General features: G+C 40.7%; 1 protein-coding gene across 2 annotated transcripts; it reads left to right on the top strand.

Annotated features, from left to right (window-relative positions):
• The first annotated feature begins 187 nt into the window (after window positions 1-187).
• On the top strand, window positions 188-12,138 carry LEO1 (LEO1 homolog, Paf1/RNA polymerase II complex component). Of its 2 annotated transcripts, none has more exons than XM_064668781.1 (12): window positions 188-314; window positions 1,053-1,778; window positions 2,035-2,139; window positions 2,856-2,950; window positions 3,577-3,722; window positions 5,108-5,192; window positions 5,529-5,623; window positions 5,909-6,043; window positions 6,403-6,538; window positions 6,856-7,042; window positions 7,317-7,413; window positions 10,760-12,138. In XM_064668781.1, exons 1-12 carry the CDS (start codon window positions 257-259, stop codon window positions 10,827-10,829), a joined length of 1,935 nt encoding a protein of 644 aa, XP_064524851.1. In that variant the 5' UTR covers window positions 188-256; the 3' UTR covers window positions 10,830-12,138. The 2 variants fall into 2 exon arrangements, with proteins under 2 accessions (XP_064524851.1, XP_064524850.1); XM_064668780.1 differs by having other exon boundaries at window positions 7,317-7,414; window positions 10,757-12,138.
• Window positions 12,139-12,583: the final 445 nt, after the last annotated feature.

The raw sequence follows: 12,583 nt of genomic DNA, 5'->3' as shown, positions 1-12,583 counted from the left end.
CTGAGGGATGTGTCGGGGCGTGAGGCTGCTTTGTGCAGCTGTGTTTCAGCCGCACTGGGCGGCGCAGGGCGGAGGTGGAGACGGGCAAACACGATCCCTTTCTTTGACCCTGGGGGAGTTCCCGCCTCCCTCAGGCGCCGGAGCCCACACGGACACGGCCCCTTTAAGAGGCGGCGCCTCAGCCCTGGGGGCGGGGCCGCGCTCGCGGCGCTCGCCGTGACGTGCCCGCGCGCGCCGGCGGGGCCGCGCTGCCGCCATGGCCGACATGGCGGATCTGTTCGGCAGCGACGCGGACTCGGAGCCCGAGCACAAAGGTGCGGGTTTGTCGCCTCCCTGTCATCCCTCCATCCCGCACGGGTGGGCCGCGCCGCCCGCCCGCCCCGTATCGTCCCTCTCGCATCAGCCGGGCTCGGGCGGGAGGGAGGGAGCGGCCCGCGGGAGGAGCGGAGCCGCGGGCCGAGGGGTCGGTGCCTGCAGAGGAGGGAATGAGGGAGCACCTCCCGGCTTCAGTCCTTAGCGTGTTTTCAAAGAACTTGTCTCCAGTCTTGTAAATCTTTTTTCGAGGTGGATATTCTTTTATTTTCCTGCTCGAAACGGCGTTCACCAGCCTCAGCATTGACGAGTAGCTCCAATGGCACAAACGTGCCCGGCTATATGATTTAGGTTAAACACATGGTGATTTGAACTTGTAGGATATTGTAAGCCAGTACATGTACTTACTTGTTTAAGCCTTCGGTATTTTAATAATCTTATTTACCTTTGTGTAATTCCTTATTCCTTCTACAATTTTAGAATCTTAGATCATAGCTCGTGGCTTGAAACTTCATGTGGCGTAATTTTTTTATTGTGTCTTTCTTCGGCTGTGCCTTTATTAGCAGACATTTTACTGTACTCGGTAACTTTTGTCAGTCCTTCTTAAGTTCTCTGTGGGTTCTCCCTCTGGGGTTTGGGTTGGCTTTGAGGGGGGGGTTAGTGTTAAGCAATGCCCATCATCTTATGTGCATCCTTGTAGAGACATCTTGACTTTTGAAAGGGTGATGTTTGTTTTGCAGATTCTGATTCTGGATCTGATTCAGATTCCGACCAGGAAAACGCTGGTTCTGGTAGCAACGCCTCTGGAAGCGACAGTGACCAGGACGATGACAGGGAGGCAGTAAAACCCAGTAATAAGGAGCTATTTGGAGATGACAGCGAGGATGAAGGAGCATCCCATCACTCAGGCAGTGACAACCACTCTGAAAGGTCCTACAATCGCTCTGAGGCCTCGGGGCACTCTGAGCACGAGGACAACGAGCAGTCGGACGGGGACCAGCACAGCGCCTCAGAAGCTGCTCATGAGGACGACGAGGACGATCGTGATCACGGCTCAGATGAAGGCAGTCACCACTCAGAGGGAGATGGTTCTGAAAAAGCACATTCAGAGGACGAGAAGTGGGGCAAGGAGGACAAAAGTGATCAGTCGGATGATGAGGAGAGGCAGCAGAACTCTGATGATGAGGAGAGACAGCAGAACTCCGACGATGAGGAGAAAGCGCAGAACTCGGATGAGGATGAAAGGCCACAGGTGTCTGATGACGAGGAAAGACTCCAGAACTCGGATGAGGAGAAAATGCAGAACTCGGATGATGAGGAGAGGCCCCAGGCCTCGGACGAGGAGAAGATGCAGAACTCAGATGACGATGAAAGGGCCCAGCGTTCTGATGAGGAGAAGATGCAGAACTCTGATGATGAGGAAAGGGCCCAGCACTCTGATGAGGAGGAGCAAGAGCACAAATCCGGTAGGACTGAGTACAGAAGTAATGATTTGCTGCTGGTTTGGTCTCTATTGTTTTGTTTACGTTGGCCTGAAAAGATTCAAACCAGTGTAAAGGCGTTAATTGTGTAGCTTTTGACTGTAGTCATCTTTGTAATGCTTTTCTTATGCAGCACTTTTAAAATTCCTTTTCATCTGAATCAGCTTATTAATACAAAGGCATTTTAAAATTTGTGGAGCAAAGTTTTTAATTTGCTGAGAATAATTATGCTCCTTGGTAGAGTCTGCAAGGGGCAGCGACAGCGAAGATGAAGTTCTGCGAATGAAGCGAAAGAAACCAATTGCATCGGATTCAGAAGTGGAGAGTGATACAGAAGGGCAGAAAGGTAAATTGTGTTGTTGTTCTGTGGGGGTTTGATTCCTTTAATCATCATCTTGAGGTGCCATTCATCTGCTCCAGGATAGAATTAGTAGCACTTGCTGTACATGTGACTGTAGTGCCATGGAAATAATGAAACAGCAGGAATTCTGTGGGGGAGATACATGCTGTGCTTCTGATTCTCTCTGGTTAGTTCTGTCAACTTTTCAGCTTCCTCCATGAACTTTCTTCTGTGAATGTTCTTTCATATGTTTTTATTGAAAGATGTTAAGAAATGGTTCCTTCAATCAGAGCAGCCCAGGGAACCTGTACTGGTTTTTGTGATGGGTTAGCTGGCTTGAGAAAGAAGTGTTGATTTTCTGAGAAGTAAAACCTCCAAAATGTGTGATGAAGTTGCTGTTACTTATATTCAAGTTACTTGAATAAGGATTATCTTACATTCTTCTGTTGCTGTTTTTCAACTAGATTCCCTTATTTGATGGAGCCTTCCCAGGAAAACATACCTTGAATCCTTAGCTTAAAAATACATGGAAAAACTGTTTTTCAGGATAAGGGAATAATGTGGGCTTCATAAACATTTGAAAATTTTTAACCTCTGTAGGTGATTTTAAGTGTTAATAAGAGCGAGGGATTTGTTAACCTTTTTTTTCTGTGAGTGTTCTTGCCTTAGGGCTGTGTGTGCACATATATGTGTGTTTTAAAATAGCAATTTTTCTGCTCAAGAGCATGCAGATGTCATGGATCTGTTTGGAGGTGCAGATGACATTTCCTCAGGGAGTGATGGAGAAGACAAACCACCGACCCCAGGACAGCCCATTGTGAGTAGACTTGACTTTTGAGATAATGGACACACCATTCCACTCTGAAATAGAGTTTGATAATATTTGAGTGAAAAAGAGTAATGACATTTAGTAAGCATAACAGATAATTTTGTCCCAGCTGAAAGAACTATTAAAGTTTTATACATAACTATCATATGAATTCATTTGTTTGCCTCCCCCCATCCCTGCTCTGCTTTTTGAATAGTTTGATTGACATAACATACAAAGCCATAGCTGTCTTTGATACCTTATTACAGCTATTTGAAAAATATTTTTATTTTGATGATAAATTTTCGTCTCTTGATAATACAGAAAAATATCTTTTTTAATCTGGGAGTTGTTGCCCATTTAGTCTCCAGTGCTTAACTGAAAACTGTAGATCAGCTTCTGTGCTGTTCTTTACTGTCTGTCTCTGGAGTTTGCACTGGTATTTGAAGTCATTTAAGTGGCACATGAAAATGCTGAATTGAATTGCTTTCAATGAAAATGTGTGAGTTCTTTTTTACCCCGTCTCTCTCTGTGCATATGGATGACATTTCTTTAAGGAAAATGTACTTATTAAAGCAGCAGTAGCCAGATAGACTTCTTTTCACTTATGCTCCTCTTCTCCATTTTTTCATTAGGATGAGAATGGACTGAGTCAAGAACAGCAGGAAGAAGAGCCTATTCCAGAGACCAGAATAGAGGTAGAAATACCAAAAGTGAACACAGACTTGGGTAATGATTTATATTTCGTGAAGCTCCCCAACTTCCTCAGTGTGGAGCCCAGGTAATTGCACATTAAATACCTGACTGATAGGTTTTTTGGCATTTCCCTGTATTGCTCTTATTTAGTAATACAACTAAATGCGTTTGCCCTGTTTAAAGTGGTTGACATTAAGACGAAAACTTGTGGCTGTGATTAATCAATTGTAATATCTGTTGTTATGTAATTAGGTGCTGAGTAATTTTGAGCTTGTGTTTCAGCTTGATTGAATAACTTGTCTGTAAAAAGCAAAAATGTGATTTAATTGAAATCCCATGCTATTGGTTCAATTTTAAAGACAGGTTCAGGCTCTCAGGGATGTGAAAGGCAAATGCACAGGATCTTTATGCACTTTTGAATGATTAAAAACAACATTTTGAATTTTAGAAGAAGGCCTTTTTTATCTGTATATGCTAAATGTACTGCTTTACTGTGAAGAGGATGGTTACTCCTTTTCACGTTTACCTAACCCAAACTGAAGACATTGCTGGAATTCATATGTGAAACAAAATAATTGGAGTTTGTGATGTTAGGTCCTGCAGGCCTGGTTCAGCACTTGTAGCAAATTGCTGTTAAATCTGTCTCTTTGAGTGTTTTGTTAAGCAACTTTATTGGAAGTTCAGTAGGTGCCCTGTTAGGTGGCAGCACAGCCTTGTTTCTGTCATAGCTCAGTGAAACCATCCTTTCTGGCCTCTGGCTCTAGGCTGCTTCCAGAGAGAAATGTTACGAATCCCGGTAGTGGCTGTAATCACTGAGATAAGTCCTGGTGATCACTGGGGGTCAGACAGGACTGAAAATAGAATTGCACCGTAGCAGAGTCTGTTTATCACTTTTTTTCCCCTTGCAGCAGCCTGGAAATTATTAGGAAGGAGGTTAGGGAAAGTGTTCCCCCACCCACTCCCATCCCAGTCATCAGAGAGGAAAAACAATCTCATCTTCCTTTCTCTTTGGCTGGTTTTGAGGTTGAAATTAAAAAAAATACAAAGATTGTGCTCTTAGAAAATTTCCAATTCACCTCATTTATAAGATGATTTTTTTTTTCATTTTATTCTCTGTACAATGTATGTATTTTGTTCCAGACTTAACCCTCACCCCATCATCCTGATGCTAAAGAAACAGTATTTTCTGAGGCAGACTTACTTTTTTCAGCTAGAACCATTTGGAGGCTGTGAATGTTACTGTGGCTGTAATCCTTGGTAGTGAGGACACTTGGGTTGGGCCCCTGAGGTGGGGAATCAATGCAGTGATTCCTTGCTGCAGGAATGGCTGTCTCACTGCAGTGCCTGCTGTTGTGGGCAGGTTATAATTTAAAATTTAAATTTTCAAGAACCTGTTATTTTGCACAACTCTAGAATAATCTGGATTAATCTTTTAGAAGAATAAAGAATGTATTTTAAAATTTATTGCAGACCCTTTGATCCCCAGTATTACGAAGATGAATTTGAGGATGAGGAGATGCTTGATGAAGAGGGTAGAACTAGGTTAAAACTCAAGGTATGATTTTAAGTTTCTTTTTCTCTTTTATCTAGCCACATTTCTTCAAAGTCTATTTCAGATATCTTGGAATGGTTTTGAATTTGTGATTCAGATTAAGAAAGTGTGGGCCAGTTCAGCACTGAGGACAGTTGATTCATTTTAGTAATAAATTTCTAAAAAGCTCAACAACTGCTTTCCACATATAAAAGCAATACTTTTCACCTTCATTTCTTTGCATCATGCAGCAAATTATCAAGCCTTTCTAACTGCAATTCTTGACCTATATAGAATATATTTTACCACAGTATTCCTTACTATGAGTTAGAAAACATGTTTTGGGTTTTTTCCCCACAGGTAGAAAACACAATACGATGGCGGATGCGACGAGATGAGGAAGGGAATGAGATCAGAGAAAGTAATGCACGGATAGTCAAATGGTCAGATGGAAGGTTAGTTTGGACTTTTTGCCATTGAAGGAATGCAGGTGTTCTTGCAGTGATGTGCCATGACATGCAAAATTGGAAGGTCAGCAAACTTTGACGTCAGTTCTGCGCAGCACAAATTATTTTAGTCTTGGTGCTTTGAAAAGTTTATACTCTGCTTAGTTTGGATTGAAATATAATTATTGGCCATATATAAAAAGGAAACATGAAGGCTTTCTTCATTTAGAAATGAGACAAAAAAATAGACTGCAGTGGCTTTATCAAATAATTCATCTGTGAATCTCCTTTAAGCATGTCTCTCCACTTGGGCAATGAGGTCTTTGACGTGTACAAGGCGCCACTGCAGGGAGATCACAACCATTTGTTCATCAGACAAGGGACAGGTCTACAAGGACAGGCTGTTTTCAAGACAAAGTTAACCTTCAGGTAAACGTGCTATTCTGTATCAAATGTTGATACTATTTTTGCAATTAAGTGTTGTAACTAGTATATAAAGATTAGAGATACCACTTGGTAAACCTTCAGACCTTAACTGTTTAGTAAGAATGTGCTGTTTTCCAAAGGTTTGTCCTAAATTAGGTGTCCAAGCTGGAAAGGTTAATGTGCCATTCGACTGTAATATGTAGGCTAATGTAATTTTTTTATACATGTGTTTTAAAAATGGATGATGCTTTTACTTTTGTGCAGATGAATCTTTGAAATTTAGCTGTGCTTGTCCTACCATTGTCCTTTGAAAATGGATACATTTTTTAAGAGGTATTTAACCCATAGAAATCTTTTACCAGGCCACACTCTACAGACAGTGCCACTCACAGGAAGATGACTCTGTCTCTGGCAGATAGATGTTCAAAGACCCAGAAAATCCGTATTTTGCCTATGGCAGGTCGTGATCCAGAGTCTCAGCGCACAGAAATGATTAAGGTATTGTGGCATGGAACTCACACACATAAAATCTTCTGATTTAATCTAAAAAATCACAACTGTAATATAGCTGAACATTTTTAAACATTCTATGATTTATGAAAAACAGTATGTTTTGGAGTTTTAGGCAAGAGTTGTAAGCCGTGGGTGTGGTTTGCTTGACCTTACAGGTGACAAAACTGGCAATATTTACAGTCTTTACACTGCTGTGAAATTATTACAATAGCTGCAGTAGAATACAAAGGGCACTTGAGATGGTTTGTTTGGGGTTTTTTATCCATCAATCTTTATAATATATTGCTTCTTTCTTTGGACAGAAAGAAGAGGAGAGATTAAGAGCTTCCATTCGCAGAGAATCCCAGCAGCGGCGGATGCGGGAGAAGCAGCACCAGCGTGGTCTGAGTGCGAGTTACCTGGAACCCGATCGCTACGATGAGGAGGATGAGGGAGATGATGCAATCAGTCTGGCAGCTATCAAAAACAGATACAAAGGTGGCATCAGAGGTAATCATAAACCTTAACAGCACGTTATTAGAACCTGGGTGGTTCAGATAGATTAATTTCACAGGGCAGTCCTGATAAGACAGTATTTTGCCAGTTGATACATGAGGAGACTTTAATTCAGTTTGTGTAAGTTTATTTTGTTTACTCTGGACTTAGATTCTGAGGGACTTCAGCATTTTGTAGGACTAAATGTAGGACAATTATTTTTAATATTCTCTGTCCCTCACCAGTTTCAGATAAAGATAAATATTTGTCTTTTTATTTTTCTCTGCAGAGGAACGTGCTAGAATCTACTCTTCAGACAGTGATGAGGGCTCAGATGAAGATAAAACCCAAAGACTACTCAAGGCAAAGAAACTTAATAGTGATGAGGTAAGAAAGGGACTTTGTTCTTAAGCTGCTCGTTCTTGATGAGGAAAATTTCAGTGCTAAATCTGATTTTTAAAGCTGAGACTTTGGTAGTTTTCATTAATGCCATGATAAATGTATTATTTGACTTGGCATGCTTTCCATGGTAATTAATCACCAGTTTCTTATACACTGCATTGTTTCATAGACATGAGTGGTTCCCAAAGGAGGTCCCTATTGTTATTGCTGATTTCAAGATGGAGAAATTTATGCAGAGTTATGTAAAATGACTTTACCGAAATTATGCAACGAGTAAGAGGATTTAATATTAGAATCCTAGTGCAGTGTTGTCCAAGCTACATGGTCCTCTCCTGTTTATTATGGAACTAGTGGAAGCATTTTACATAGTATTTCTACTCTTTTTAAATAGAGGAGTTAAAAATCTGAGTTAAAAAGACTTAATGTCTGTTGCTAAAAAGACATTATCCATCACCCAAGTATCATCTGAAAGATCATGATCAAGGTAACTGCAGCTACAGCAGCAGTGCTATTTCCTCATCTAAATTTGTGTTTTATTAGTTTGTAATTTATCACTGCTGGGTATTATCAGATGAGTCTTTTTTAGTTCAGGTAGTGTCACTGCTGGTGCAGCGCTGCAGTGTTACACAAGGAGGAAGCTTGCTCTCATTTTCACTTCCATACTGTGCTTCCCGTACACTCCCCAGGAGGAATCCCTCACTTCCCAGCCTCTGGGTGTTTGCTGCATTCTGAATGCATGTTCTTGCTGCTGGGACACTCCTCTTACACTGTCACCTGAGTATTTGCACTAATAGGCGTTGTAATGTGAAGCAGGAGTAAAAATTAGATTTTTCTTTGAAAGACATAGGTTCTGGCTTTTTATTATACATTAGGAAATTTTAATGTTTCAGAAAATACAACCACAGTCCTGAAGACCACAGTAGTGAGTTGTGTAGACAAAACTAATTTTGTGAGCTCTGTGAGTGTTTGTAGAAATTGAATTGTTTATTTGTAAGACACTACCAGGTGTTAGTTCATGATACAACGATGTCAGGACTTTGCAATTCCCTTCTCTCAGAAGAAAAAGTCTAGTCAACATCATTACTCTGCTGCTCGAGGAACAATAGCCTCCATTTTAAAATGCCATGACTTGAAGGTAATATTCCTGTCAGGCCATGGAGGGGTGCTACAGTGTTACAGAAAGCCCAGCCATGTGTAAGTACTTATTTCAGGGCCACAGAGGAACTGTGATATTTGTAATACATATCCACATATGTGAATGACTGAGTTCCTTGTACACACACATGCTTTTATGTGCTGTCAGTCCACAACACAGCACAAATCTTTGTCCTGATAACAATTTGTTGTTATTACTGTAAATGTCAATCTGTGATTAATACACTTTATCACCACACAGCAAGTAGTTTCACTGTTAATGGGGGTATTCTGCTGAACAGGAAGATGACTCATTGAACAATAGCCCAGCTAGATTACAAGAGAATGCTTGTTTTGAGGAAGAGGCTATCACTGAGATTCCCACCCCTACTAATTTCTGGTTTCCATGCTTAAAATGCCTTCCTAACTGACATTCTTATGGTACTAACTTCATGCATTAATACAAAATAAAATGCTTTTGGATAAATAATTACTCGTTAGAGTTCTGAAGCTTTAAAGTTCTGAAACTCGGTCTTTGATCCTTCTTAAAATCCAAGCAAGTTGCTTTAAAAAAACAAACCAAACCAAAAAAATCCCTCCACTTCCAAAACCGACAAATGGAAAAAGGGATGAGATTACTTAGACATGAGAGTATTTTTGAAGATACTCATCTTTTTAAGCAATAATTGAGTTACCACTTGTTCTTCACGTCACAACTGATGAGTTTTTCATGAATATCATGGCTAGGCTTCATGAATGAGGATTTGAGAAGGGCTCTACCCACATTTGCTGGTGGCTAAAGAGGCCAATGCGAGATAGACAAGACTGGTTGCAAAAGGCACAGCAGAAAGACTCCTTGGATGGTACTGGCAGGATACGATTCTTTCTGTGTTGTCTCTTCCATGGTGATCCCGTGTGCGTTCTCAAAGGAGGCAGCAGCGTTATGAATTGTGTGTCTCCAGACCTCCCGATTGGAGGCCAGGGTAGACCAGTGATGAAGATCAATGTGGCCAAGACTGAGATGTTGTTTCAGGGAGTCCTTGTATCTCCTCTTCGGGGCTCCTCTCTTGCGGCAGCCAGTGGCAAGTTCACCATAAAGCAAGATCTCAGGGAGGCGGTGGTCCTGCATCCTTGAGATGTGCCCTGCCCAACACAACTGTGTTCTCAGCAACATGGCCTCAATACTTGTGACTGCTGCTGTTCTAGAACAGACGTGTTAGTTACATAATCTGCCCAGTGGATGTTCAGGATTGTGCAGAGGCAGCGTTGATGGAGCGTTCTGGGAGACGCAGGTGGTGGCGGTGACTGACCCGTGATTCAGACCCATATAAGAGAGCCCGCAGCACAATGGCTCTGTAAACACTGAGCTTTGTACTTTTCTTCAGGTGTTTTATTTCATGACTAACTAGTGATTTGGAAGGACGATTCAAACTGAACTGGTGTAAATGTACGTGGAGTAAAAAATCAACCTGTTAACTTTATATTCAGGGACTAAAAATGGAACATCCAGTCTATAAAAGTCATTATGTTATTACTTGCAAACAGGTAATTAACCCAGTGATTTGAGTTCCTTTGACCAGCCCTTTGACACCTCATAAACTGTTATATTTCTTGGACTGTAAACTGGTGTTGATTCTGAGTACAAGTGGTTCCACATAATTTTTTTTCTTTATGCCAGAGAGTGGTTTTGGTTTTGTAATGAACAAAATGCCTACCCACTTGCAGGATTTCTCCTTTGCTTCAGTAGTTCTGATTTAGGGCATGTAAGTATAAATAGTCTCAAAACTTAGCAAAGCTACAACGGCTGCCTAAGGGGAATGTGTGTGTTTCTTGGCAAATTCACTGCAAATTTGAGGAGTTACCCAAGTTACCCATGCTTGTAAGACTTGCTGAGAATGATATTGCACATTATAAATCCAGATTATGACAGAGACTGCCCATGCCATAGCTCAGACTGAGGCAGATGTGGTTGCAGGTCCACTGAGGTGAGCGGAGCTGCAGGGGTGGGGGCTTTGACACTGGTACAGTGGTGGCTGAACTTGAGTATTTCAGTTACCAAAATGGAAAACCCAGAACTAGTAATTTTGCTTTTCTTACAAGAATGGCTTTGAGGTCTTTTTGTTGTTCTTCTGAGTTTGTTTTTTTATTTTAGCTTCAATATGGTGGTTTATTTTTGTCCTTTTTTGCCTTTAGGAGGGTGAACCTTCTGGAAAGAGAAAAGCAGATGATGATGACAAAGCAAGTAAGAAGCATAAGAAATACGTGATCAGCGATGAAGAGGAAGAAGATGACGATTAATATTAAGGAAGAACAGCAGCTGATTTTTTTGTTGTTGTTTTTTATACATATATTTATATATATATTGTACAGTTCTCTTAGGGCAAAGTTGTAAGTAACCATAATGGGGTTATTTTGATAAAGGAAAATTCCAAAGTCTGCGTTTTTGGTGTAAATGAAGTTTTTTGATTTCCTTTTACTTTATAAGATTTTTCTCTTATTGCAGCACATGTTGCACCAGGGATCATCACAGTGCTGGTTTTTACCTTGCACAGCACATTTAAGTTTTGAAAATTGTAGTAACTGGTTATTCAATGAATGGGTCAATAACTTTACTGAGTTCTTTGGGAGAAGCCATGCTAATCTCTGTAAAATGCTTAAATGGTAAATTTGTCTGACAGGGGTATGGTGATTTAGCTTGCTGTCTGTGTGGAAGGATTGGAAGAACATACAGTGGTACAATACAAGTCTGTTTTTTCCCTAGATATTCCTTACTTCCTGTTTACAGTGGACAGCACATTACTATGCTGGTATATTTTGCTAACTAAAAATATTTCTTGCCACGTTTGAGTAAACTGTGAAGTCCATGCAGTTAGAATAGTTAACTGATCACAGAAGACATTTATTTTTCATGCACTGAAGTCCAGAATGAAAATCTGCATCTTCCCTGAGCATTAATAATAATAAACAACAAAAATAATAATAATTGGCACATGCTAGTGATGTAAATGTCAGAGTAAAAGCACTCCTTTCATCAAGACTCAGTAATTTCTGCCAGCAGAGATGAAAGTATCCTTTAAAAGGGGAGATGAACCACAATGCAAAAATACAACCTAATAATAGTATCTCAGAATCTCATATAATTCTTATGGTGCTATTTCCTATTGTTGCTGGTTGGTTTTATAAATGGGGTTTTTTAAGCTGGGAAGTCACAGGAGGAGAATGTCCATTGCTGCTTTTACGCTGTTTCTAAACACCTTATTTGATGATCAAATACCAGTTGTGAAGTGGGGAAATGCTGGAAGAAATACCTGAACTTTTCCACACTTTGTTTCCAGGATGACATATGCCATATGTGTTTTCTGTGGTTGGTGAAGGAGCATTTGTACATTCTCTGTGTTGCCTTTTTGACTGACTTTTCACACAGTCCTGCAGAGCCTGGATATGACTTGAAGAAGTTGAGAAAATGGAAGTAGCTGAACACCTCTTTAAACAAAATCATTGACTGATGCTGTGCAAAGTTGATTATGTGGATTTGTGTTATGTAAGCTGAAATAAAGTAGCTGGTAGTTATTGAAGGACTGTTCCCCATCTCTCTCCTGCCCAGCTGAATTCTGCTTTTTTTATAAAACAGTAGAAGGGTGAAAGTGCCTCATAGTGAGCACTTTGCTCATGATATTCCCTGGTTCTTTGAGTTAGAGCTTTCAAGCTGGACATGTTGCTTTTGTCCTCTTTAATTAGGACAGCTGTTTGTCACAATACTCTACCTCCACTTCTCCTGCCTGGAATGTATGGGAAGCGTTCTGGCTGCAGTAAGACAGAGCTCTGTGTGTGTTAATGTGTTCTGCTGAGCAGCTGACTGCAGTTTAGACATTTGCAAGTAAGAAAACAAAGTGAAAAATTTCGACTTGCAAGTCTGATTGCTTGAGAAACTATTCTTTTTTTCTATAATTAAATTGTTATCTAAGAGTTTCTGTGCCTCTTTAATGTGCAGATAAAACCTTTCTCCATCTGCTAGAATTT

Source organism: Pseudopipra pipra, chromosome 12 (genome assembly GCF_036250125.1).
Source record: "Pseudopipra pipra isolate bDixPip1 chromosome 12, bDixPip1.hap1, whole genome shotgun sequence".
Lineage (NCBI taxonomy): Eukaryota > Metazoa > Chordata > Aves > Passeriformes > Pipridae > Pseudopipra > Pseudopipra pipra.
Note: the sequence above shows the minus strand (reverse complement) of the source record. Positions and strands in the feature narration are given on the sequence as shown.

Coding starts and splice junctions, on each gene's coding strand:
- LEO1 (XM_064668780.1), top strand. CDS start 257: ATGGCCGACATGGCGGATCTGTTCGGCAGCGACGCGGACTCGGAGCCC. Junction 1,779..2,034: donor GGAGCAAGAGCACAAATCCG/GTAGGACTGAGT, acceptor GCTCCTTGGTAG/AGTCTGCAAGGGGCAGCGAC. Junction 2,951..3,576: donor CGACCCCAGGACAGCCCATT/GTGAGTAGACTT, acceptor TTTTTTCATTAG/GATGAGAATGGACTGAGTCA.